General features: G+C 40.1%; 6 protein-coding genes across 9 annotated transcripts; 3 read left to right on the top strand and 3 right to left on the bottom strand.

Moving 5' to 3' along the window:
- Positions 1-872: 872 nt before the first annotated feature.
- On the top strand, positions 873-2086 carry LOC105280356 (histidine triad nucleotide-binding protein 1). Its single transcript, XM_011340850.3, has 2 exons — positions 873-1209; positions 1672-2086. The coding sequence occupies exons 1-2, from the start codon at positions 1006-1008 to the stop codon at positions 1939-1941; spliced, it is 474 nt and encodes a 157-aa protein (XP_011339152.1). The 5' UTR covers positions 873-1005; the 3' UTR covers positions 1942-2086.
- LOC105280354 (dihydrofolate reductase) lies at positions 2077-4429 on the bottom strand. Of its 3 annotated transcripts, none has more exons than XM_011340846.3 (6): positions 4284-4429; positions 3098-3212; positions 2860-3015; positions 2658-2775; positions 2437-2546; positions 2291-2366 (listed from the first exon to the last, which is right to left on the bottom strand). In XM_011340846.3, the coding sequence occupies exons 1-6, from the start codon at positions 4291-4293 to the stop codon at positions 2291-2293; spliced, it is 585 nt and encodes a 194-aa protein (XP_011339148.1). In that variant the 5' UTR covers positions 4294-4429. The 3 variants fall into 3 exon arrangements, with proteins under 3 accessions (XP_019887552.1, XP_011339148.1, XP_011339149.1); XM_011340847.3 differs by lacking the exon at positions 4284-4429 and adding an exon at positions 3850-4226; XM_020031993.2 differs by lacking the exon at positions 4284-4429 and having other exon boundaries at positions 2077-2366; positions 3098-3823.
- A 72-nt stretch (positions 4430-4501) lies between these two features.
- Positions 4502-5560, top strand: LOC105280355 (translation machinery-associated protein 7 homolog). Of its 2 annotated transcripts, none has more exons than XM_011340848.3 (2): positions 4502-4635; positions 4994-5553. In XM_011340848.3, the coding sequence occupies exon 2, from the start codon at positions 4995-4997 to the stop codon at positions 5187-5189; it is 195 nt and encodes a 64-aa protein (XP_011339150.1). In that variant the 5' UTR covers positions 4502-4635; position 4994; the 3' UTR covers positions 5190-5553. The 2 variants fall into 2 exon arrangements, with proteins under 2 accessions (XP_011339150.1, XP_011339151.1); XM_011340849.1 differs by lacking the exon at positions 4502-4635 and adding an exon at positions 4876-4894 and having other exon boundaries at positions 4994-5560.
- A 427-nt stretch (positions 5561-5987) lies between these two features.
- On the top strand, positions 5988-7382 carry LOC105280353 (transmembrane protein 17B). The gene is made up of 4 exons (XM_011340845.3): positions 5988-6210; positions 6460-6563; positions 6659-6772; positions 6845-7382. The coding sequence occupies exons 1-4, from the start codon at positions 6117-6119 to the stop codon at positions 7085-7087; spliced, it is 555 nt and encodes a 184-aa protein (XP_011339147.2). The 5' UTR covers positions 5988-6116; the 3' UTR covers positions 7088-7382.
- Positions 7262-8636, bottom strand: LOC105280352 (pleckstrin homology domain-containing family A member 8). Its single transcript, XM_011340844.3, has 5 exons — positions 8414-8636; positions 8221-8276; positions 8000-8127; positions 7769-7919; positions 7262-7675 (listed from the first exon to the last, which is right to left on the bottom strand). The coding sequence occupies exons 1-5, from the start codon at positions 8547-8549 to the stop codon at positions 7493-7495; spliced, it is 654 nt and encodes a 217-aa protein (XP_011339146.1). The 5' UTR covers positions 8550-8636; the 3' UTR covers positions 7262-7492.
- Positions 8637-8769: 133 nt separating this feature from the next.
- LOC105280351 (putative zinc metalloproteinase YIL108W) lies at positions 8770-15089 on the bottom strand. Its single transcript, XM_011340843.3, has 5 exons — positions 14945-15089; positions 12906-13283; positions 12055-12489; positions 10278-10870; positions 8770-10043 (listed from the first exon to the last, which is right to left on the bottom strand). The coding sequence occupies exons 1-5, from the start codon at positions 14945-14947 to the stop codon at positions 9830-9832; spliced, it is 1623 nt and encodes a 540-aa protein (XP_011339145.1). The 5' UTR covers positions 14948-15089; the 3' UTR covers positions 8770-9829.
- Positions 15090-22836: the final 7747 nt, after the last annotated feature.

The raw sequence follows: 22836 nt of genomic DNA, 5'->3' as shown, positions 1-22836 counted from the left end.
TAGAACCGCTTTTAAGTTAACGTTTTATCATAAGGATACCTTAACGTACAAGACAAATAACAGTAAAATAATTGTTATTTTTATATATTATTTATTTACGTAATAATGTCTTAATATTTCATTCAGTCATATTTTTATAATACACTTTTATTGTTGTTAGATAACATAAATATACAATTAAACCTTATTAGAAAAGCGCATATAAATACATAACGCAAATGTATAACTCAATCCAATGCAAAACTAACAATAAGATAATAATATTTACGTATTGTTACTCATAAATAGAATTATTTTTCTAAGACTGGGATCTTTGTGATCCGTTAGAAAACATTGGAAAGATTTAAGATCTTCCATAGAAAACCAGAAAGTCCACTGCCATATCTTCTATGTACTATCAACTAATTACAATTAATCTCCTATTATTCATTTATGTAAAATATTGATATGTATAGAGCAGCAAGTGACAATTTCTACCCTTTTACACTTATATGTATATTGTATTATTGTACTGAGATATCTCAAAAATAAGCATATTGCTAAGAAGACTGCATTATATAATAAAAGTTTTATAATTTCATATATATATATGTGTGTATGTATGTGCAAAACTAAATCCATATTTAATCCCCTCAATAAATTTATTACAACCTGGATCGCAAATCATATGTATATCACTTTTATATTTTAATTTTATCAAGTCCAACATATTTTTTAACACTTTTATAAGAATTTTATAAGACAATCAGCGTAGAAAACTAAATATATATGCTCATTAACGAGAAACGTACGCATTTAACTAATTTCTGACGCTTTAATCATTTTCAGTACAATATTCAAAATTCCCGCGTCTCGTAGGATTTTTAATATGGCCGCAGTGACATTCTTATCTCGGCCATAAAATATATTAAAAAAAGAAATAACACAATACTAGACAGAACGCGAGATTGCATGTAATTAATAATTATCCAGTATGCACTTGCGACAATATCATCGACTCCGAGCATGAGGTTATTATCGAATTTTGCCGTGAACGCATGCAGACGTTTGGGACATCCGAATAGCAGTCGGCTAACGTGCTCTGTCAGTTTGAGGAAAATGGCGACTGAAGTGGAAAAGGCGCAATCCGCCGCACCGGAAGGTGACACGATATTCGGGAAAATTCTGCGTAAAGAAATCCCGTGCAAGTTCATCTACGAAGACAGTCAGGTAAATCGCGATATAATTCACTACGTCGAAGCGTCATGTGTGTCTTATCAAGTTTAAGACAGATTATGGTTTGCCGGTATCGAGCATCATTAATGTTTATTTTTTATGTATCAGGTCACATATAATAAAGCTAAACGTTAACAAAGCTAAACAAATATACGCACGCTCTCAAGAGCTAAAATTATTCTCAAGTTGTGCATTCTTTTATGTTATCTATGCGTCATGCATGCTTCGAGAATATTTGCTTCGCACATCCAATAGCAATGATTATTCGAATATTTATTATCGTATTACGTAATTGCGTGTTTCACGTAACAATACTATAATCTCACGCGAGCTGTGCTGCGTCATATTTATCAAAATAAGTGACTGAATATAGAAATTATTTAATTTTTTAATTTAATTGTTGAAACAAGGACATGCATTTTAACAAATATAGTGAATATATTTATTACTTTACAGTGTGTTGCATTCGATGACGTAAATCCCCAGGCACCCGTGCACTTCCTGGTGATCCCACGAAAGCCAATCACGCAACTGTCCAAAGCGCAAGATGAGGACGAGCCTTTGCTCGGCCATCTGATGAACGTTGCTCAGAAAGTCGCGAAACAGAAGGGCCTAGCAGACGGATTTCGCTTAGTTGTCAATGATGGCAAACACGGTGCACAATCGGTGTACCACCTGCATTTGCATGTTCTCGGTGGTCGACAGTTGCAGTGGCCACCTGGCTAATGGTTCGTCCTTCACGTCTTCATAGAAAGGCAACTTCGATTATAACGTTCTTGTTTATCTTTAATAAAACGTGAAAATTAAATTGTCTCGAGTGTGCATTAAGGGAACACCATATTAATGGATAATAAATTTTAATTTAGGATAATCTTTATTATTTGTGCAATATATTTGTGTATTACAGTAACGTCAGCGCAATACATTTGTTTTTCATTTTCATGCTGTAAGACCGACACCATAGACCCCGCAGACAACGTTCTGCATTGAAGGATATTCGAAAGGAGAGACAATTAGAGACAGTTTAGTTCCGCAGAAATTTTATATGCGGCTTGACTGATAGAAGCGGTTGTTTTCATCTCCTTTCATACACTTCATATATAAATTCTATTTCCTTCTCTTCTTGTATGCCTTGCGGTACTGTGGGATCCCTGGAATTAAATATTATAAGCAGCAGCAGGAAATCAGACACGATGCAGATACGAAAATATCGGTCCTTACTCTATCAACACGAAGTCGCTCGGGATTGCCGGGAAGAACGTATCGCATTCAAATTTCTTCTTTATACGTGTCAGATACAATCGCCCGAAGTGCGGGGATTTCATGGCGGCCTGGTAGAATTGCACAATAATGTCTAATTGAGAAGCTCGAACTATCAGTTATGTCTTTCCTCAAAAATATCGGATTGCTCCGATTTAGTTCTTTCAATTTATGCGAAATACCTCGTACACGCTACTCCCTCCTATTACCCAGACTCTTTCTACTTGATCTTGCATCCGCGTGATCACTTCAACGGCGTGCGGTATGCTCTTGCACGTTATCGCTTTGTCACCGTAATCTCTGAAATCGGTCATTTGGAAATTAATTTAATTTTCTCAGCAGAAAAAAAGGAATCTTGTCGATTTTTTGGTCAATCATAATTACAGTGACTGCGATGTTAGCACCATATTTATGCGGCCTTTCAAGGGTCGGTATTTGTCGGGGATGCAATCCCACGTACGCCGACCCATCAGCACGACATTCTTTTTATTTGCGTCTTTCGTATCGCTTGTCATGCGCGTAAAAAACGCCATTTCGGTCCTGTACACGAATTAAAATTGCAAATGGTTTTTCGATAACGATTACCATTACTTAAACTTGTTTCTAATAATATAGCTGTTACTTTAAACGCCACGGCAAGTCGCCGTTTATTCCGATGCCCATGTTTTCACATGCTGCAGCAATCAGTTCTAATTTAGGTGGCATATTGGCGGACGAGTAAAACCGATGCAGCAATCCTAATGCGAACATAACAGTTTTCATTGGAAAACTATAGTGGTCAGAGTGTATCATTGGATTTCTTATAAATAGAATTTATCTTATCGTGCATTTAATAAAAAAAGATTAAATATCAAAAAGTAATGATACTAATTAACTTTCACTTGCCAATGTCAATTATGTAAATCAGAGAATGTTTTCCATGTTATGTGTAACATAAGATAAAGCTTTAATTCTTGCAAAATGATGAAAATTTATATATATATATACATGTGATTCAGTAATGCATGGGCAATTTAGAATTGCATCAATTGAGAAACTAATAGCGAATTTATATGCTGTCCGCTTGCTTTAATCAGGCGCTTATCAAAGTACTTGTGTGCACAACGTGCGATATTTCGATGATAAATGATTCGGAGTTTGAAAGGGACATCATCGCGCGTGTACCTTAAGACGTATTATTTTATATGCAGAATTTAGTATTATATATGTATATATATTTAATATTTTATATGCAGACTTTAGTATTATATATATATGTACTAGACTATTAAAAGAAATTATTGATTTGTTAAGTTATACGTGAACGAAAAATTCAAAATTTTCAATATTTTTTACCACGCGTACGTGTACCGCAAAATCATAGTATTTGCTTACCTAGTACGTGCTTAATCGCGCAACTACAACTACGCTTCCTATCGTGAAGCAAACTTCGTAAGTACTAACGGTTGAAACATTCATTCGAAGAGTTTCCCATCTATTTCACACGTAATTCCTTCTCAAGAAGAGGGGAAGTAATTTTTTCTTAGCAACATGTAACGCTCAAGAGTTTTACAATCATGCGTTTTTATTTATCTTTTGACAAACACAGACGATAACAAACTTCGCAATGAATTAATATGCGCATACGAGAAACAATTTTTAAATTAGGGAAATGCTTTCGTCCTAGGGAAATTTTTGTTGCCTTTGTGCTAAGAAAATGCAATAGAATTTTTCTCACAAAGTGATTCAAATCTTCTTAAAATAAATCTTATTAAAATAAAATATGCGCTTCTATTTATGAAGTTAAAGATAAATGTCGAATTACTCACGCGTATACATTTACAGCGATTAGACACCATTACAATTCTCCATATCAGTCCTAGAGGAAGTTCTGTTAAAAATTATATAAAGATCAGTGTGTATTATAATTATATTATAATTATGATAAATATTATCATATCATTAATAACTGTTTCGATCAACATTCGATAGGTGGTTCACTCAAGTTACCAAATCCAATTGATGAATTTCTGAATTCATGTATGCGGCAGCACAATCGGTACAATCAGTTCCAGAAGTTCGCCGTATCACATAAATATCTATCAATTTTCACAGCTGAATAGTTTTCGGAAACTGCGTATTCTTGTTTGTACTTGGTGAAAGTTTAGTATACAGTTGCAAGTAAGTTAACGATTTAAATGTTGATCAAATTTAATGTTCGTAAAAATGAAATTTGCAGTAATATACGTATTAATGTAGTTCGTTAAATGTGTCGCATTTTTTGAAGTACGTTTTATAAAAATGATTCAGATATTTGGATGATTTATAAGTTGCCAATTTTGTGACAATATTGATTAAATAGTTGCCAGTTATGCGGTATTTATGCAATACTCGTTATTCGAATCCGACTTGCATGTGCTTATCATGTATTTCATTGGAGGTTAGATCAGTAGCGTGTGACGTTTGTTATAAAAATCATATCGCCTTTTCAAATTGTTCGTTGATACTTATGATACTTAATCGTTTTGACGTACTTTAGGATGTCTGGTCGAGACGGAGGCAAAAAGAAGCCCCTGAAGGCGCCCAAGAAGGAATCAAAAGAGTTAGATGACCAAGACGTAGCGTTTAAGCAGAAGCAAAAGGAACAGCAAAAAGCATTAGCTGAGGCAGCAAAAAAAGCCAGCCAAAAGGGTCCTTTAGTCACTGGTGGTATAAAAAAATCTGGGAAGAAATGATTGTAAACCAACGAGTGAAGTTCGTGTTCTATCGTGCACTTAATGTTCCAACTGTAATAATTTTGGACTGTCCTACACAAGATTGCGGATTCTGTTCATGTGCTCTCTGGTTATGAGAAATATTCCAAACTTGTAAATAAAATGACATTATGTACGTGCATTTTTTTTCACAATCAACGTTGTGTCAGATTTGTATATCGATGTTTCTCAGTTAAAGGATTGTACGTTTTACGTTAAATGTTGAATCACGAAGAGAGCGGAACAATTAATATACAAAAAAACTTTGTAACAATATCAATCCTCGTGCAAAGTATAATTATTGAAACATGTTTGGCATGAGAATAAAACTGTGTCCGACTTGGCACTGAGATTCATCACTGCCTCACTTTTTATCAGAGATAGTGGAGACTCGTAGCGGACATTTTAGAAATTAATAAACGGGAGCCAAGGCCTTGTATTTATATGATATAAGGCGGAAGCGTAGACTTTTGAATAACGCATAAAGAAATAAACCAATCAGAATCCTCCATTTTTATCCTCGAGATGAAAATGGAGTATTCTGATTGGCTTATTTCCTTATCTTGGTCAGGCGGCACCGCTTTGATCTTTTGTCCTGGGCATCATCTATCACGTAACTTTTCCCCTAGGATGGAAAATGAAAAATGAAAATTTCGCGTGAACTTTTACGTTATGATTTGCTGCTGAGATGAAGAAATTTTCATTTTTCATTTTCCATCCTAGGGGAAAAGTTACGTGATAGATGCCCTGGGCGAAGATGAGGGAAATTACGATTTTGGTAGCACTGGTAGGCAACGTAACAATTAACTGTCGCGCGACTGATCGTGAAGATGATCGGAGCTCATTTTTAAACTGTATGTAATTCAATTGTATTATTTGTCTGAACGTGAGAATCTTATGTTGTAAATAATGTGGATGTGGAGAACGTCGGTTATTACCGCGTCGGATCGTATATTTCCCGGCTTAGCGCATTATGATAAAAAAAGGGAATTTTATGATATAGGTATACCTTTTCCTAATTCGCACCTGTTATTGTTACATCCATGATAATTGTTGCTGCAAATGGTAAACGGTGAACGTCTGAATAACTCGCACCATTATTTCAATAACACCATTTACTCAAATTTTTTAGCGTTAATCTCAGCACAGATGTGATATTAAATAATTTAATTAAATAATTAAATTTAAATAGCTCGATAATATTTACTTAATCGGAGTCTGCATTTGTCTGTTCATTATTTGCTCTTTCCAGGAAATCAAATACAGTCCAATTTGCCACTCCAAATGGCACTGTACTTTAATGTATGGGTTTATCCTCTGTGGTTTCTCGTAATGCTCGTTAATTTAGATGCAAAAGTAAATATACTGAGACGTGAAAAACATTTCTCAGAATCCTGGTATTTGTCTAGATAGATTGAGTAGTGAGATATTACTTTCGTTTTTTTTTACAGTATTATTACTTGACAGACGTATACAAGTTTATAACTGTAGCAGTGTTTAGTGTCATATCAATATTCGAGGGTATACGACTCTACCTGGGATACTTGGGAAATTTAGCGGAAAAGGTAGCTTATTCATAGAATGGCAAGACGAGCGCAAATATCAGTTAGAATTACAAGTCTTCTCTTCACACACAGATTCCAGAATTGGCAAGCTTCTGGTTGGTTTCCACTCTCATACATTTCCCGTTGGAGATGTTTCTCCTGCTCGATAAGAAAACCAAAGCTCATATCAGTGAAACGATCGCTAATGGTAGCATGATGTTTCTGCTTGTTATAGAAATTGTAACAGCCACGGTAGCTTTAAGGAAGCTGGCAGAGCATCATGCTAAAAGATTTTATGTTGCACAATTATATGGTATTGATGACAGGACACATTAATGTTTGCTAAATTTATTGTTAAGATTTGAGTTTGTTATGTCTGTGATTACTCATTCAGTATATCTGTGCTGAGCAGCTATCGAGGAAAAATCGATACTAGGTATTATAAAATAATCGAGATCTCTTTCTAGATAAAAATTATGATATCATTATTATTAATATTATAATATTTAATATATATTAAATATATATTTAATATACCAATTTTTATACTTTCATACAATTTATACATGCGCTGACTGATGTAAGCCCTACAATGTACAAATATTCATATAAATTTATATACGTAATAAGCATAAAATCTCTTCTGACTTGTTTTACACCTACTTTCCTAGAAGACTTTGTTTATCTACTCTTTCAGCATTTTTTTTAAATGAAGACAATATTGGATTTCAACGTACTTCGTTACACTACAGTAGTAACTTCTAGGTCATGTTCACTGTAAAACGTCTTTAGCGCTACTACATTCTTCTTCAGATTTATCAAAGATAACTCCATGTCACGTAGAGTCACTTCTTCTTTCTCCGTTTCCCCATTCGCTAGTGCTAGCAGGAGCTGCGAACGAGTGGGCGTCATACGTGATAACAGCTGTAACAATACATCACAATTTATTCTAATGATGTTACATATTTTTTACAACGTTCGTAATCTAATAAGTCTTCAACATAGAGGAGACCTTACATTGAACAATTGCTGTGCCATCCAGCCATGGTATGGCTCCAGCGTTTCCTTGTACGCCTCTCGCAGGAACGCCACTAAGTCTTCCGTCGCTTTCCCAGTTTTGTGGTCCTCTATAATCTTTTCAAAGAATAATAGAATCAGGTGTAAAGCCCTGAAACGTACATCGATCACTGAGTAAATTCTCTCTGGCATGTATATGTTCAGGGAAATTAGCTGGAACGTGTCGCCTACCTTCTTAGCCACATCAGAGCATCAACCGCAATCAGGTATTTCTCAGGTTCAGTGGACTTCTCGAGCAAAACCATGTCCTGCAGGGTCGAGTTACTTTTCGTGTCCATAGAATATCTGTTTGTGAGTTTCTGAAATCAAAAGTATATAATTTTGATGAAACTTTGTGTCGATATTGGTCGATATCGCCTCTCCTCTCGTAGAAAGATACCGCTCATACTCACGTCAATGTTGCCTTGCATGTCGTATCGTACGGGAGCGAACAGTTTGCCGAATTTATCTGAAACATGGACTCGTTCGTAGCGCTTGCGAATCGCATCATGTTTGGAAGAAAATTGAGACCACTCAGCGATGCTCGAGCCCGGTCTCGCTATCGCATTGATTTGAGGTTATAAAATACTGGAGACAGATACGCACCGACTGTCCGCACGACCTCGCGAGCGGCCCGCAGGAACTCCTCGGTGTTTATCTTGCCGTCGATTATCTCGGGAAAATGCAGTCTATCGAGTGACATCGTGGTTTTTTCCTCGACATTCGTATCGCCGGATGACATGTTCCGTCACTTGAAACGCATACGTTCCGCACTTCTTGAAGTACGAAATACCATTGCTGTATTGTCATCTTCAATTTTAAGATACAGACACATTGTTTATCTTTTTATGCATGCTACTATCTACCTGATTATGCGTGTATTTTTCTATTTGAGAAATAAAGGAAGAATTTGGAGGAGAGAAATTGATAGGAATATATGGAATGATCATTGGCCGTGTTTCTAAATAATTGTATGCTTTTAATTGAATACATAGATTTTTTCTTTCCGTTAGTAGAGTCGAGGTGGTACAGTATTGTCTCTGTAATTTTTTGAACGCTCTAGACTAACTTATTAAAATAATTTAGGATATCATACTGTACATGTATGTATGTTTGATAATATACAAGTGTGTTTATTGTTTCTAGCGACTTAGAATGTACATATCGGTCGGTTTCTTTAAATCCTATTATTTATATAGTGTATAGTTGCGTATATATTTTATAGGATTGTTCTATGAAATCTCGCCGCGATGTAATTGTAGAAGCATTTCCGATATCTTACATGCGAGATAAAATGTTAGGAGTACTCGCAAACATTTGTCAACGCATTTTGTGCACGCTTTACGGGTGTTATGTCGATTAATTATTACGTTTACGCTAGTTGGAGTTGATGTTGCAGCTCATGAAACACTAGAGATCATGCTTACAAAATAAATTATGGTATAAAGTAGTTCCCTGCGTATTCGACAACGTGGAGAGTGTCGTACATGAGCAAAATGTATATATATCTCGTACAGTTATCAAATATTTGTTCGACCACGCGTGTTATCGTACGTTATATAAAAAATCCATATGTATATGTATAGTTATCTATATCGGAGAGTCACATACACATTTAGCAACGAGTGTATAAGCTCCTGTTTGATTTCCGATTGCACATAAATATAATATACGTATAACATAAACTTTATCACATTATTGAAGAGACAGAGAGAGAGAAAAAATTTTAGCAAAAAAGTTCTACATGTCATTATAATTTTAGAAGCATATTTTTATTTCTCCCCTTTTTCTCCCTCTTTCTCTCTCTTATATGGATTAATAACAACTAGTGCGTAAAGAATAAAAATAAAAAGAATTTGTGTCTCACATATCAATTAAAACATATAATAAGGTTTGAAACAACGAAGGATATCTTTGGATATTTACTAGTACGTCTGTTGTTAAGTCGATACTGTTTATAATCTATAATAACTCTCGCCAGGTTAGAAGATAAAATTACGCATCCTTTGTTTCTGCTGACCTTTAAAAGGCAGTGGGAAGAGGATGTTTGAGCACATTCCCGGTGGAGTCCTCTGCAACGAGGGTGAGAGTGATGAGGCAGTGAGGTGGAGGCGGTGGAACTAGAGCTTCCAAGGGCGGTCGCGGTCCAGGGAATTGACGAGAACACGCAACCATCCCTCCTGAGGTTTCCCTAAGCTCTACCACCCGTACTCCATATCGTGATCTCACCACGTTTCTTATTAAGAGAAATATTATATTTATTAAAAATAAATAATTAGAAATATTATATTTATTAAAAATAATTATACTGAAATTTCTGTGCTTTCAATTTTTTATGTATTCTGAAGCGCCATTTCGAATTGAAATATTTTCTTGTTATTTCAATTCGTCATGAAAAAGTTTAGGACACATCTTGATCATTTTATATTATTCTAGAAAGAAAGCGCGTTATTTTTAGTAGTCGACTTACCTTTTTCCGTCGTACTCTATTTCGTGATGATGTCTGTTGGAAAAATTGTCCATTTCGTTATTGAACCAGCGATGATACGCGAGCAACGCCGCACACGATGGACTCCAGAACGTCCGGTCAGGCTGTGAAGGAGGTTCGCAGGCAATCAGACTCTTCGAGAGAGATCTATTCAGTTCAGGACTGGCTGGTGCTGATAATCTTCCAGGCAATTGTCTCGAAGTAAGTAATGGCGAAGGTCTAGAAGTCTCTGAGAGCAATCTACCTCTTCGGGGACTCGACATTACAGGTGCTTGCACAGTTACCGTAACGCTGAGAGGTCTACTGAGAGCGACAGTCGTGTGCTGGGGATCCCTTCTGATAGGATTACGATTAAAGTCGATTCCAGCCGCACCCACGAAAACCCGATCGACATAGTCGAAGCCTCGGCCCATTATTCCTTCTCGGGTGTGACCGAGATCAAAGGTATGACCAAGTTCGTGCAAAACCGAACCTAATGTCGTCGCCAGACAAGCACCGTGCGTACCACGGTAATTACTGTCGTCCATGAGTTGTTCGGTGTCGATGACGGTAGTGTCCAGGAATCTCGGTAATACCTGAATCACAGACATAATTCCATCATTGAAGTATCATACCTTCAATGATGTCTTCAATCAGGAAACAAGAACATATGTAAAAAGATATATATACAGGGTGATTCGTATAAAGTGACCGATTTAATTATTAGTGAAATTTGAAGACATGAAAAAAGAGTTTATACCGATATGTTCAGTACAAAGGGGGACACCATATAACGGATACGATTATTTTATGAGTGGAGGCGTTGAGGACATTTCAAAGTCAACTTCTTTTTTTTTAATGGGATGCTGTATTTTTTATTTTATAGGATAGTAGCCCTTTTTAATATAAATTTAATGATACATTCATAAAAACATTCAAGGTCAATCAAGGCCAAAAATACATGATAAAATAAAATTCAAATGTATGATCTGTATTTCTGTTCTTCACAATAAATGTTCAAAGTTTTGACCTTGAACTCGACGACGCAGATAAATTGTCTTGCTCGTGATATAATCCGTAATATTGAACGGGCACTATGTCTATGTCGATCTGGATATCGTTCATTTAATACTCTTGCAGTTTCAGCTGCATTTTTTCCACATTCACCAAAAGTTATCAAAACGTCTACAATTTGTGAATTATTGTGATTAGCCATTACGTTCAGTGCTACGACTAATCTCATACTAAGGCTGCGTTCGCTTTGGCACTCACAACGTTTGTAAGCATCACTTGTCCTTACAATCTTCGTAATAATAACATTATGATAGCAGTTTCCAAAGAAAACACAGCTCATAAACATAGACCTAGACATACTGAGAGCCAAAGCGAACGACAGACGGATATACAGATCATACATTTGAATTTTATTTTATCATGTATTTTTGGCCTTGATTGACCTTGAATGTTTTTATGTAATGTATCATTGAATTAAAAAAGGCTATTATATTAAAAAGGGCTACTATCCTATAAAATAAAAAATACAGCATCCCATTAAAAAAAAAGAAGTTGACTTTGAAATGTCCTCAACGCCTCCACTCATAAAATAATCGTATCCGTTATATGGTGTCCCCTTTGTACTGAACATATCGGTATAAACTCTTTTTTCATGTCTTCAAATTTCACTAATAATTAAATCGGTCACTTTATACGAATCACCCTGTATACAAGCATTTCGTTTTATATCAAATTCTCGTTATATTCGTAGTCCGTATCAACCAACCTGAGCCATACACGTAGGCCAGGTGTGAAGACACGCCGAACCGAAAAGCGCTAAGCCACCACCGCCGAGAGCGGCGTGACCCTGCGTTCGTGCTAAAGTGTCCTCGTGCGTCCGGGGGCTAGGCGCGCCGCGATACCTCGTGCACGACAGAAATGCCAGGTACTTGCGATCCTTGGACGCCAAGGGCCCGGTCATCAGCTCGCGAGCGATCAACTCCCAAAGCTCCCTTTGCTTCATCGCTCGTGCCCGGTCGACGTGAAGCATACTGTGCATCACCAAACACTCCGGGCCGTCGAGATCTCTCTCCAATTGAAAGGTTTTCCTGCCGTAGCCGGCTTCTATGAGTTTCTCGGCTGTCAGAGTCTGTAACAGCCGAGCCCCAAGCCCTATTCTCGTTGCCGCGCTCTCGGGCGAACGGTCCTCATTGCGCGGACCCTGAAAACAATCAGATCGTGACCCATGATCATTCGGTGCTCCGCAATTGTCACAAGTTGCACAATTGTAATCGCAGAATTGAGCAATAGAGAGAAAGGAAGAGTAATTGGATTGTCGCGGTCGAATACGTAGGTACGATTAACCGAACGCGACGATACGGCTATTCATGCAACAGAATGACGATCGATAATAATTGGAGAAGTGCGCGCCACGTTCCCAAGCAGCTGAATTATGAATTGTGATCATTGTACTCCTTAAGCATCAGTTATCGCTGAAACGCGCGAGACAATGCTTTCCGAGTATGATGGGACTTCGGCAACATCAATTAAAATTATCGAAACAATGAGACTGAAACTCCAATCACGCAAAAGCATCGGGATGACTTCGCTGTGCATAATTGTAGTTCGTTGTTTTACCTGAAAGTAGCCGTCATGAGCCGCACAGATGACGTAGACTGGTGTCACTCGCAGCCTAGTAGTTCTTGGCTCGTACTTAAGGGACAGTCTCCTTTTGTGCCCGCCTGCCTCGAGTTCTAATTTGTTCGGACCACGTGCCAGATCCACCAGGACCCGGAACTGTCCCGCGACGATCGGCCACTGCGAGGTCACGTTCTTGTGACCCCGAACGGTAATGTAACTGCATAGCGCGGGTGCTCGACCTCTTATCAGGGCCAAGCTGTAAGTCAAGGTTTCACCGTCCACCAAGTTGCTTATCGTGATACCTTCCGGGTTACCGTTCGCCGCGAAAGCGCGATGACGGTGATGATTGTCCGCCAGTGTCGCGTCCGCAAGTACCTGGATACATGCGCAATGCCTGAATTTGAATTGAATGCTTGCGTTTGCAGATTGGGTGCTTCTTATGTAACACAAAAAGCGTATCGTGATCCATTTAAGTTTGCTGTGACGGGAAAGAGGACAGAAGTGCGACGATAAATACTTTAAGAGTATATCTAAGCGTTATTGATTGCGGTAGCTTTGCATTGCAGTAAGAACAACAATTTTCGTTGATAAACTTCTGTGTAGATCATAAAGATTTTCATTACTGCCACGGTGAAGCAAAATTACGTAAAATGTTGCTGCTGTGATGGAAATATTGAATGTTAAAATATTCAATTTACAAGCTGAGAAAATTTGTAAAATTTTTCACAAAGTTGATATTTCGTGAAAAAACAAATTTCAAATAATTCTCGCAACTCTACATCAATTTTCTAGGTCAGTTGCGCTTTTTGATGTTGGTTTTACGTCGCATTCAAAACTCTCCCGACGAAAGCGGTGATTTATTCCTTCGTGAGTAAAGAAAAACAGATCGATACTCTGATTCTCGAAGGGGCATTCTGCAAATACTACTCAATTACGAGTACCGGACGCCTTTCGGATTTCATTTCCTGATTTTAATTGCTGCGGATGAGTATCTGCGCGCTAACGCATGCATACAGACACACAGCGAGTGATCTATATATTTTGTTAAGTGATCAATACGTCCGCATAAGGGGGTGCATGTATTAATATCTGTTTCGTAAATTGATCGTAGTGCGTATATGTATTTCCAATGCACGTAACATTGCGAATGTAATTTCTCTCTAGTGTTTGGGAATCTTGATTCTTCTGTTATTCCAGATTGAGAATGATTGAGCGCTTATAAAAAAGATAGTAATAACAAATTACATTAAAATACATTCAGACTAAATTAATAATATGATGAAGACAAATATCGTTGCAAATTAACTTGCAAACTTAAAGAAGCACATTGCAAACAAGACTGTACAATCAGAGTTAAAAATTCCATGTCTGCGCTGAAAACGTAAAACTGCGGTGGAACGTAAATTTTTAAACAAGATTTAGAAAAACAGCTGACGTCGCGATTTAAACGACATCACGGCCGCACGCGAGGGGCTTCGCCGTCACGTGCTGCGATCACGCGGTAAATTTTGTAACCGTGAGGCACGACGGTGTGCCCCGTCCCTCCTGTCATTAGAATCTGCCGCATTGAGTACCGCTGCGGAAATCGCGTGTCGCGTCGTCGACAGTCGATTCATCGTTCCTCCGCGATCCAGCCGCGGCAACAGCATCCGGTTTCCTAGCATTCGTGACCGTACACGATACTCCACCGCGTCCGAGCGATTCCGATTACACACTCGCGACTAACCAGTCGCGAGTAAAACAGATGACAGCAGCAGACGACACGCCGCAGCCGTCTGTTCGCACGTCTGCTAAAGTAGTCGCGCGGGACACGCGTGCGATTCCACGAGAAACCGCGAGCGCGGAATCCAACGAGGAGCGTCACATGAGACTCGCGATTCTTAGACTCCTCGAATTTTCACTCGAATCGAGATGCAACGACTCCGAAAGTTTTGAATCGACGTGTCTCCGGTTGCTGCGGGCGACGTTGATTTCGAAGGTGATTTCGCGTCACAGGTCATTTGGCGTGAGAATTTCTTCGTGCAACTTCAACTTACCATTTTGCAGCGGGCGGGCAGGCGGACGAGCGTCGAGGAGGTGCGAACAACGGATCAGCCGGCTCCGAACATGCGGAGAGGGAGACTGTGGCGCCGAGGCGGCGGCGGGTTGCGGTACTACGACGCCGCCGCAGCCGCGCATGCAGGCGCGCACCCGCACTCGTCGCATCCTTATCCCGAACCCTTTGCGCGTTCCCGTCGCTCTCTGTCGCCGGATGTCCCTCGAGCTCCTTCGCGGAGCGTCTCCACCCCCTATCGTCGCACACTGCGTCACTGTCGTAGCGCGGACACGCCGGAGTCTCGCGTGTGCGACTGCGAAATGCAATATGCGAACGGCGAAATATTATACAACGTGCCTCGCATTTCTCACTTGTTGTTAGCATGAGCAACAACCAACACGGCGATTCTGTTTTTTTTTTTGAGTGAACGGAATGTTTACTTGATTTCTATATTTGATATTTTTATATTTGATATTTTTATATTTTTATTTCTATTTTATTATCTACATTCTATCAAAACTGTTCGCTTTAAACTGATTTCCTTCACGTATTCTTGCTAAGACTGTAATTGTCGTGGTTGAAGGCGACTCTTATAAAATATAACTATATTTTATAAGAATTTTGATAACATTTATATTTATTTTTATAGTATAGAATAATATTCTCTAGTTCTAAATTTTGTTATTTAATTTATTCATTTTACATTAATTTTATATTTTCCGATATGTAGATAGTTATTGCTTTTGGATTCTTTTCAGTTTTAAGCTATCGCTGGGAGAATACCGCATTGTAAGTTACTATCGATACGTGCTCCGTGAGCTGAGCGGCTCATCGTCTTTTACACAAATCTAGGAAGCGCATTTCTGACCATGAATCCTGCGAGATATATTGCAGCTTACGATGCACGCCCACGATAGTGCATTTTTATGTTTCAAACTTGGCAGCGAGTCGCGCATCTTGGTTGTCACTTTTATGAATTGTACGGCGAGATATGCAAAAGTACTGTTTCTCGTCATGATGAAAGTATTTATTGTTTACCGGCAGAATTATCTTCAGCTGCAATTTACGAGGTTCGTATGCAAACGTTCTAGATATTCGCTCGGTGTCGAGCTAACGCATTTACGACGATAATTGGAACGTACGTACTTCCTGTCGCGCGAAATTGTTCACGCGGCTCGAAGATTGAATGCCTACCAATTTCCGCCCAGCAGGGAATTGGCTCGTGTCGGGACGTTTTTCATCAAGACTTTTACATTTTCGTTTACAGTTCATTTCAATTGTTCCCTGGTGAAAGGATCGTTATTTCCAACGGAATTTCCGAGACTTTCTCGTGGTATTTCTGTTACAAAAAAGTTTTCATCATCAAAATGTTCCTTTCCGGTTGCTGTTTTTTATTTAAAACACGCCTTCAAATATTTCCATATCAAATCTGACAAATTAATGTTTTCATTAATTATGATGACAGATTTTATAAATTATAAACGACGCCCAAGCAATTATATATCTCCTTCTTTTAATCATTAAGCTCATATAATTGATGCTTTGCTTCCAAATGGATTGATTGAAGAGATCCTCGGGGAATAATGGATGCAAGAACCGTGTAGAACTATCGCGAAGGGACGAAAATTAGCTCATTTGCAAGTCGCCATCACGCAGGCCTTCTCTTCTTGGCGTAGACAGGAAAATCGATAAACTTGTCTAAGCGAATAGCGCGTTTTGCCAATTTGCAAGTTTCACCGGAAGGGTTTAAAGTCTTTGACAGACTTCCGACAGGAATCCGATTTAGCCATTTAGAAACTTCAAAAAAGAATCCCTGTCTGCTTTACATCGTGCGGCATTAAATGCACTGCAGATAGTTCGGGCGAACTAGTTCGTCAGATGTGAGCGAAACGCGGTCGAAATTGCGTGCGCTTTTAAGCCATTTACCCGGAACGAGCCAAAAACACTTATGAAATTCCGTGATAAGAACGCGAATAGTTTGCATAATTTATCCAACAATTCGCACAGGCGTGCATGGACTGCGCCGTGGAACGTGGAGCATTATCGCGAGCATCGAGAGATAACAATCGTCGAGAGAACGGAACGTTTACACGCGAGAAATCGTTTAGTATAACAGAGCCTCTCTCTCTGCTCTAACATTCCTGCACGATTCTGAGGATCAAACAGATTCCTTAACTTTTGTAGTTTGTGTATGCATGTTGATACCTTTGTTCGTGATTTTTTCTCCAGCATGGAAGTATATTTGAAGATATAGATATTTATTGATACAAGATAGTTTTAAAAAATTTGAATTCAGTACATTGTACCATCGTCGATATATAATTTCTTTTCGGGGATTTACGAGTTAATACTGGAATGCCTGATTTTATGATTTAATGATAGAGGACTGATTTTTATCCTTTTTTCCAATTTCCAAATAATTCTCATATTTTCAATCGAATGAAATTCTTGGTGTAAAGAGGAAACTTAAGCTATGAAGCTATTAAAAACTGATAATATTTCAACGTGGTATAATGTTACGTGTGCACGTCTAGTGTATTTATAAAGTATTAGCCAGTATCCCAGCGTTAATGGACGATTTTTCGACGTGCAGTCTAGTGGAAACGTATCGGCCGTTTGCGAATTGAAGATGTCTTCGAGTCAAGCGTGTCAAGGTCGTGCGAGGAGATGCACGATCGTGCTCGTTCGGAATATGCGGCAGGTGCAACATGGCACGACCTGCACGCATTTGCATCTGCTCGTCGAGCACGAGCACGAGGAGAGCCGACGACGTAGGGCAGCTCCGAGGTCGACTCAGAATAAATCTGGTAATTGCCATTGGTAATATAAGTTGTACGTCTTACAAGCTAGCAATGTTATATATTGCTGTTCGATTATTGGCGCAACGTTGCGCAACAAATTCTGATCCGTCCGATATTTCAGTAAGTACATGTGAATAAACAGTGCCTTTGAATGTAATATGATTAAACGTGACGTGATTTATTAATTAATAATAAACAATAATAATATTGATAATTGAGATAAAATAATTGGGAAGCAAATATAATTCTACAGAAACTATGTCTGTCCGTTAATTTTGCATATTGCATATCCATAAAACCGTTTTAATTTCTACCTTCGATGATTTGTTAACACATCGTACATATCTGTTAATTAAATCATAAATTTCAATGAAATACAGTGACCCATTTTAGGAATAAGAGATCAGAAACAGATATTTTGCGTTTGATTGCATTGAAATTTCAGATTTGTTTGTACTTGTGTACGTTGCCATAAATTGCAGTAAAATACAGACGAAAATGACTTGTACGGCTTTTACGATATGCGAAAAGAATTATTGATCTGCCGAGGGCGACTATTACTAGCATCGCTTTCCAACGATGTGGATTAGGATCAGTTTTTCAAGATGTTTCCCTAATCCGGAAATAGTGGAATTCTTGCGATGCGCTTCACGCTTTGCTATCGGGTGTCACATGCTAAGTTGTGGAATGTGCCGAAAGAGCGGAAGCTACCTGAGAGACAAATTGCTCTCGGCTGGATACCATGGAAGAGAATATTTTATGTGCCTTATCCGTAAGCTTATTTATCAACGAAAACGCCGATATTTCACGGAAGAAATCGCAGTAACTTTTTAAGAAACCGTAGTACAGTGCGTGAAATTGATACATGGACCTTTTCATAGGCTTAATAATTTTATCGATATTTTTTATATTTCTATATATTCTTGAAATTTTATATTATTTAAATACAACTCGAAAGAGAAACACGTTGATGACCCTTTCGCCTCGCACTTTTCTTCGCGCATTATTACATCTGTTGCCGCTACTTGGGAGAAAAGGAGACGTGATCGCGAAAGATATCGGCAGATTCACGGCAGCTTCGTTTTTCCGCGGCGCATTAGAGACCGGCGTCATTGCGAAGAGAGAAGGAAGACACCTCTCGTGGCTGCGGGGGCTATTATCGCGATCGGGGAGATAGTAGGCCAACTTTCGAGATGACAGTTTTATTCTCCGTGCATGGCGGACTGTGCAAAAGCGAGCCGGCCGGCGATCCTCCCGAGCATTGAGAGCCACGGCGGAGGGGAAGGGAAAGAAATCCTCGAACACGTTTTCGCTACTTTCCGAGCACGATATCGTGAGAATTCGCGGTGAAAAGTGGGCCCCGTGGACGGTGATCTGCGCGAGGATAAAAGTTGAGAAACCGAGGGAAATCCTCGCGACGACCTAGGACGAAAAATCGGCGTGTGCGCGCGCGCTCGTTCCGATAAATCGAGAGAGAGGCAGGAAATGGCGAGATCTTGCGATCCTCTATGGGAGATTCACGGTGCTCGGACGAATCATTCTGACGAAGCGCGCACACGTGCCTCGTATTTTCACTTTGACGAACAGTAAATCTTATTTGACGTCCCAGAATGCTCCCTTACTCCAATTTCTTCTTCAAGTATTATTATAAGCCTGATAAAATCGTCATTGAAAGTTTCTCACGGCCTTTCTTTCTAAATGGAGCGAATAAATACCTAACTCATTGATATATTGAACAATCGTTACTACATTTTTCTTGTTTGTTCCATATTTCGTTACGTAATTGTCTCCTTCGCTCTCCGATATGGGCAAACTCGGGCAATTCAGTCTCGATCCCCGGGACCGATAGCGGTATCGCGTGCACGCGTTCCGATCGCTCCGGGACGCGGCTCTTTTTCCTCGTTTCCGCTGACATCGCCCAGCGGGATCATTGGCGGTTTACGGCAAAGCGGTAAGAGTGGTCTTCTCCGTGCCGTTAGAGAGTACGTACACCCGGGCGGTTTTACGGCGTAAAAGCGCGGGCTAGCGCTTGTCGTGCCGAGAGCAGCGCGATCCTCTCAGTCGCGGGGTTAGCGACCGTGAAAGTACTCCCTTGCAGAAGTGGGACGGCCATTTTTCAAAATCGTTGCGACGATTGCGTGCGCCCACAAACGACACACTTCGCGGCGCCGCGCCGCGGGTCGTTGCACCGGAGGTCGGTTTCCTCGTTCTTCTCACCTTCGGCCGTCTTCGCCGCGCGAACGATGCGCCAACCGCGTGAAAGAAAGTGCAATTCCCTAATAAGTGCGCCGACTAACGCGTCGCGTTAGTTAGCTCCTCCCGATCTTCCTTTCGATTCTACCGCTTTTCTCTTCGCCATCAAAGCGGACTCTCGACGCTTCTGCGAATCATTCCATGTATTACGAAGACGCTTCTCAATCTCCGCTTGATAAATCGTGAGTCGATATGGACCAAAATATCAATTTGACATCTTATCGAATTGTTTGATTTTTGGTTGAATGGTAGAGATTGCGTTGGCATTTATATAATCAATTTATATAATCAAGTCCTATAGTAGACTTAATTCAGGATCTACGTAACATTCATGCAAATGCAAATCAGATCTCTTTTTAGGATTCTCAAAAATATTTTATATCAGTATTTATAAATATTTTAATCGTCATGAATGAGTGCGTATAATACGGCATTAACCTGATCAACCTTTAATTTTCACGGATGCGGCATATTCTTCACAGAGCATGCCGCACGATGGTACACTATATAGAACGGTAAATTATTCGAGATAAAGCTAATCAGCGCTCAATCGACCGATTTCTCAGGGCGCTTGCCGTTCGTTCTGCATGCCGCGGCGCGGCGCAGCGCGGAGAAACTCAGCGCAGCCGCCTGCGTCGCCCCGCTATCGGGCCTGAATTCATCATCATTTTCGCCAGGAATTATCCAACTTTTATTGGAAAGTCCATTGAACATCTGGGGTGGTACTCTCGCCCCGGTCTCTCCCGCGTGCCGGTTGCGCCGCTCCCGTATCGATCTCGCGGATCGACGCGCCCGCAAAAGGAAAACGAATTCTTCCGCCACGCCGCGCCGTCCGTCCGTTCGTTCGTCCGTACCGTCCATCCGTCCATCCATTCGGCCTGACCGGCCAGCGCGGCTCTCTCGCTGCGAGGGAATTGCCCGTCGAGATTTTTCTTGCGCCCACCTTTCGCACTCTCTCGCCGGCGCTCTTCCATTTTTTCACTCTCTCGCGATGCGCTAGCGCGTGCGCATGCGCACTGGCGGTGGTCCCAGCGCGCGGGACTTGAGGCCCAACGCGCGCGCGCGCAATCCGGGGCCCGTGCCGTCTGCCACCTAACGTCCCGCGCTGCTCGTCTATCGGCGGGCCGGCTCGCGCGCGACGTAAGTCGGCCAGTTATAAATAAAAGTATAGCTTTGTTGTCGCAGGCGGCGCGCTCCACTTGCAGCACTTTCATAACAGAACGAGGGAGAGAGCCGAGAGAGCAAGCGAGAGGTGTTTGGCGGTTAAGGAGCAGGAGGGGGAGAGCGGAGAGGTGCTTTCCACTGTCCAGAATCGGGAAGAGCGTCCCGCCACTCGTAACGGCGCGGCGCGGCGCGGTCTCTTCTTCGATCTCGAGCGCGCAAGAAGCGAACGACTTTTCTCGCTGGAAACCAGGTCGAGCCGGACGACCGCCGTGCAGTGTGCACCGAGAGCGCGTCGTCTTTCTCTCTTTCTCTCCCCCTTTGCTTGATTTATGTGTCAATCTATTTACTATCACTACTCTCCTGTAACGTGCTGTTAGTATCATGCCGGTAGAGGAGCAAGACACGCACGTTAATAAGATTAATATCTGTGAACCGACGAAGCGGCAAACTTTAAGATATAGCTTGTCGTTGTATTCTTGTCTCGATTTTTTTTAAATTTAATAAGATTCTCTTTGTTGGAAAGAAAGAAATTTTAATTCTTCGAAACTTGATGCGCATCTGGAATTAAAGAAATGTAAAAATTGATGCTCTTAGTTATGCACACATGTAGATTTTTTCTTTATTACAGTTTAATATTATATTTATTTAATCTTGTTTCATTATTATTCTATTTGAGTGGTGGTGAATCTTTTTATGTCGCGTGTCAAAAATTAAAAATAATATTTATCGAGTTGTTGACATGTTGGGTAGTTTTTAATAAAGAAAAAAATGAATAGAAAATTAATTATCGCAGAATTTTATTGAGACAAGTTTTCAGCTGCCGAGCTTTGTTTCTGCAGTGGGCTTGTTAGTTTCTTTCGTGTAAAACATTTAACTTGCACATGTTGTAACAACTAAAAAACATTTTGAATAAACGTATAAAATGATATCACTTATAAATCATTAACCAGCAAAATTGTCGTAACATCTCTGGCACGCGTGCCATTTAATTTCGCCATTTAGGTTCTCTCTATTTATTATTTCAGCAAATTTTCGAAAATGTAGGGAAATATATCATTGTCGATCGTAAAGACTGACAAAGTTTACACTCAGCCTTGCACAAATTAGGACATCGTCAAATTTAATAATATACATGTACTTTTCACACAATTTTTCAAATATAAAAAATGAGGGAAAACGAATATTAATCAACTGGAATCATTTCAGGTTTCAAGTTCGGAACAAATAAAATTTGATATTTCAGCGTCGGAATGGCGTCTTCCTCTGATGATCTCCCTTGATCTCCCTTGATCTCCCATTTCTCGCGCGAGTCTTCACGTACCTCTTTCTTCAGCGGATTCTTTTTCGATGGAACGACTATCATCGAACGTGGAATCGTTATCGCGCGGTAGGGAAAGCGGAGTCCGGAAGAAGCGAGGGAGAAAAGCGCGACTGTGGAAAATGGTGGCGCACCGCGCGCGTTGTTTTGTCCCGAGCACGAAACGAAAGAGAGTGAGAACACGAGCCGCGAAGCAGGAGAGTGAACGACGCTGGAGAGAGTAGGCCAATGCCAGTGTCAGCGGCTCGGCTAGCCAGCCCCTCTCGGCCAGGCAAACTTGATCGTGAAAACAGAAAAACAACGAGCTGCGCCGATTACATTCTCATGATTTATTTATAGGCCCGATCGCGATCGGCC

Source organism: Ooceraea biroi, chromosome 1 (genome assembly GCF_003672135.1).
Source record: "Ooceraea biroi isolate clonal line C1 chromosome 1, Obir_v5.4, whole genome shotgun sequence".
NCBI lineage: Eukaryota > Metazoa > Arthropoda > Insecta > Hymenoptera > Formicidae > Ooceraea > Ooceraea biroi.
This window is presented reverse-complemented; position numbering and strand designations above follow the sequence as displayed.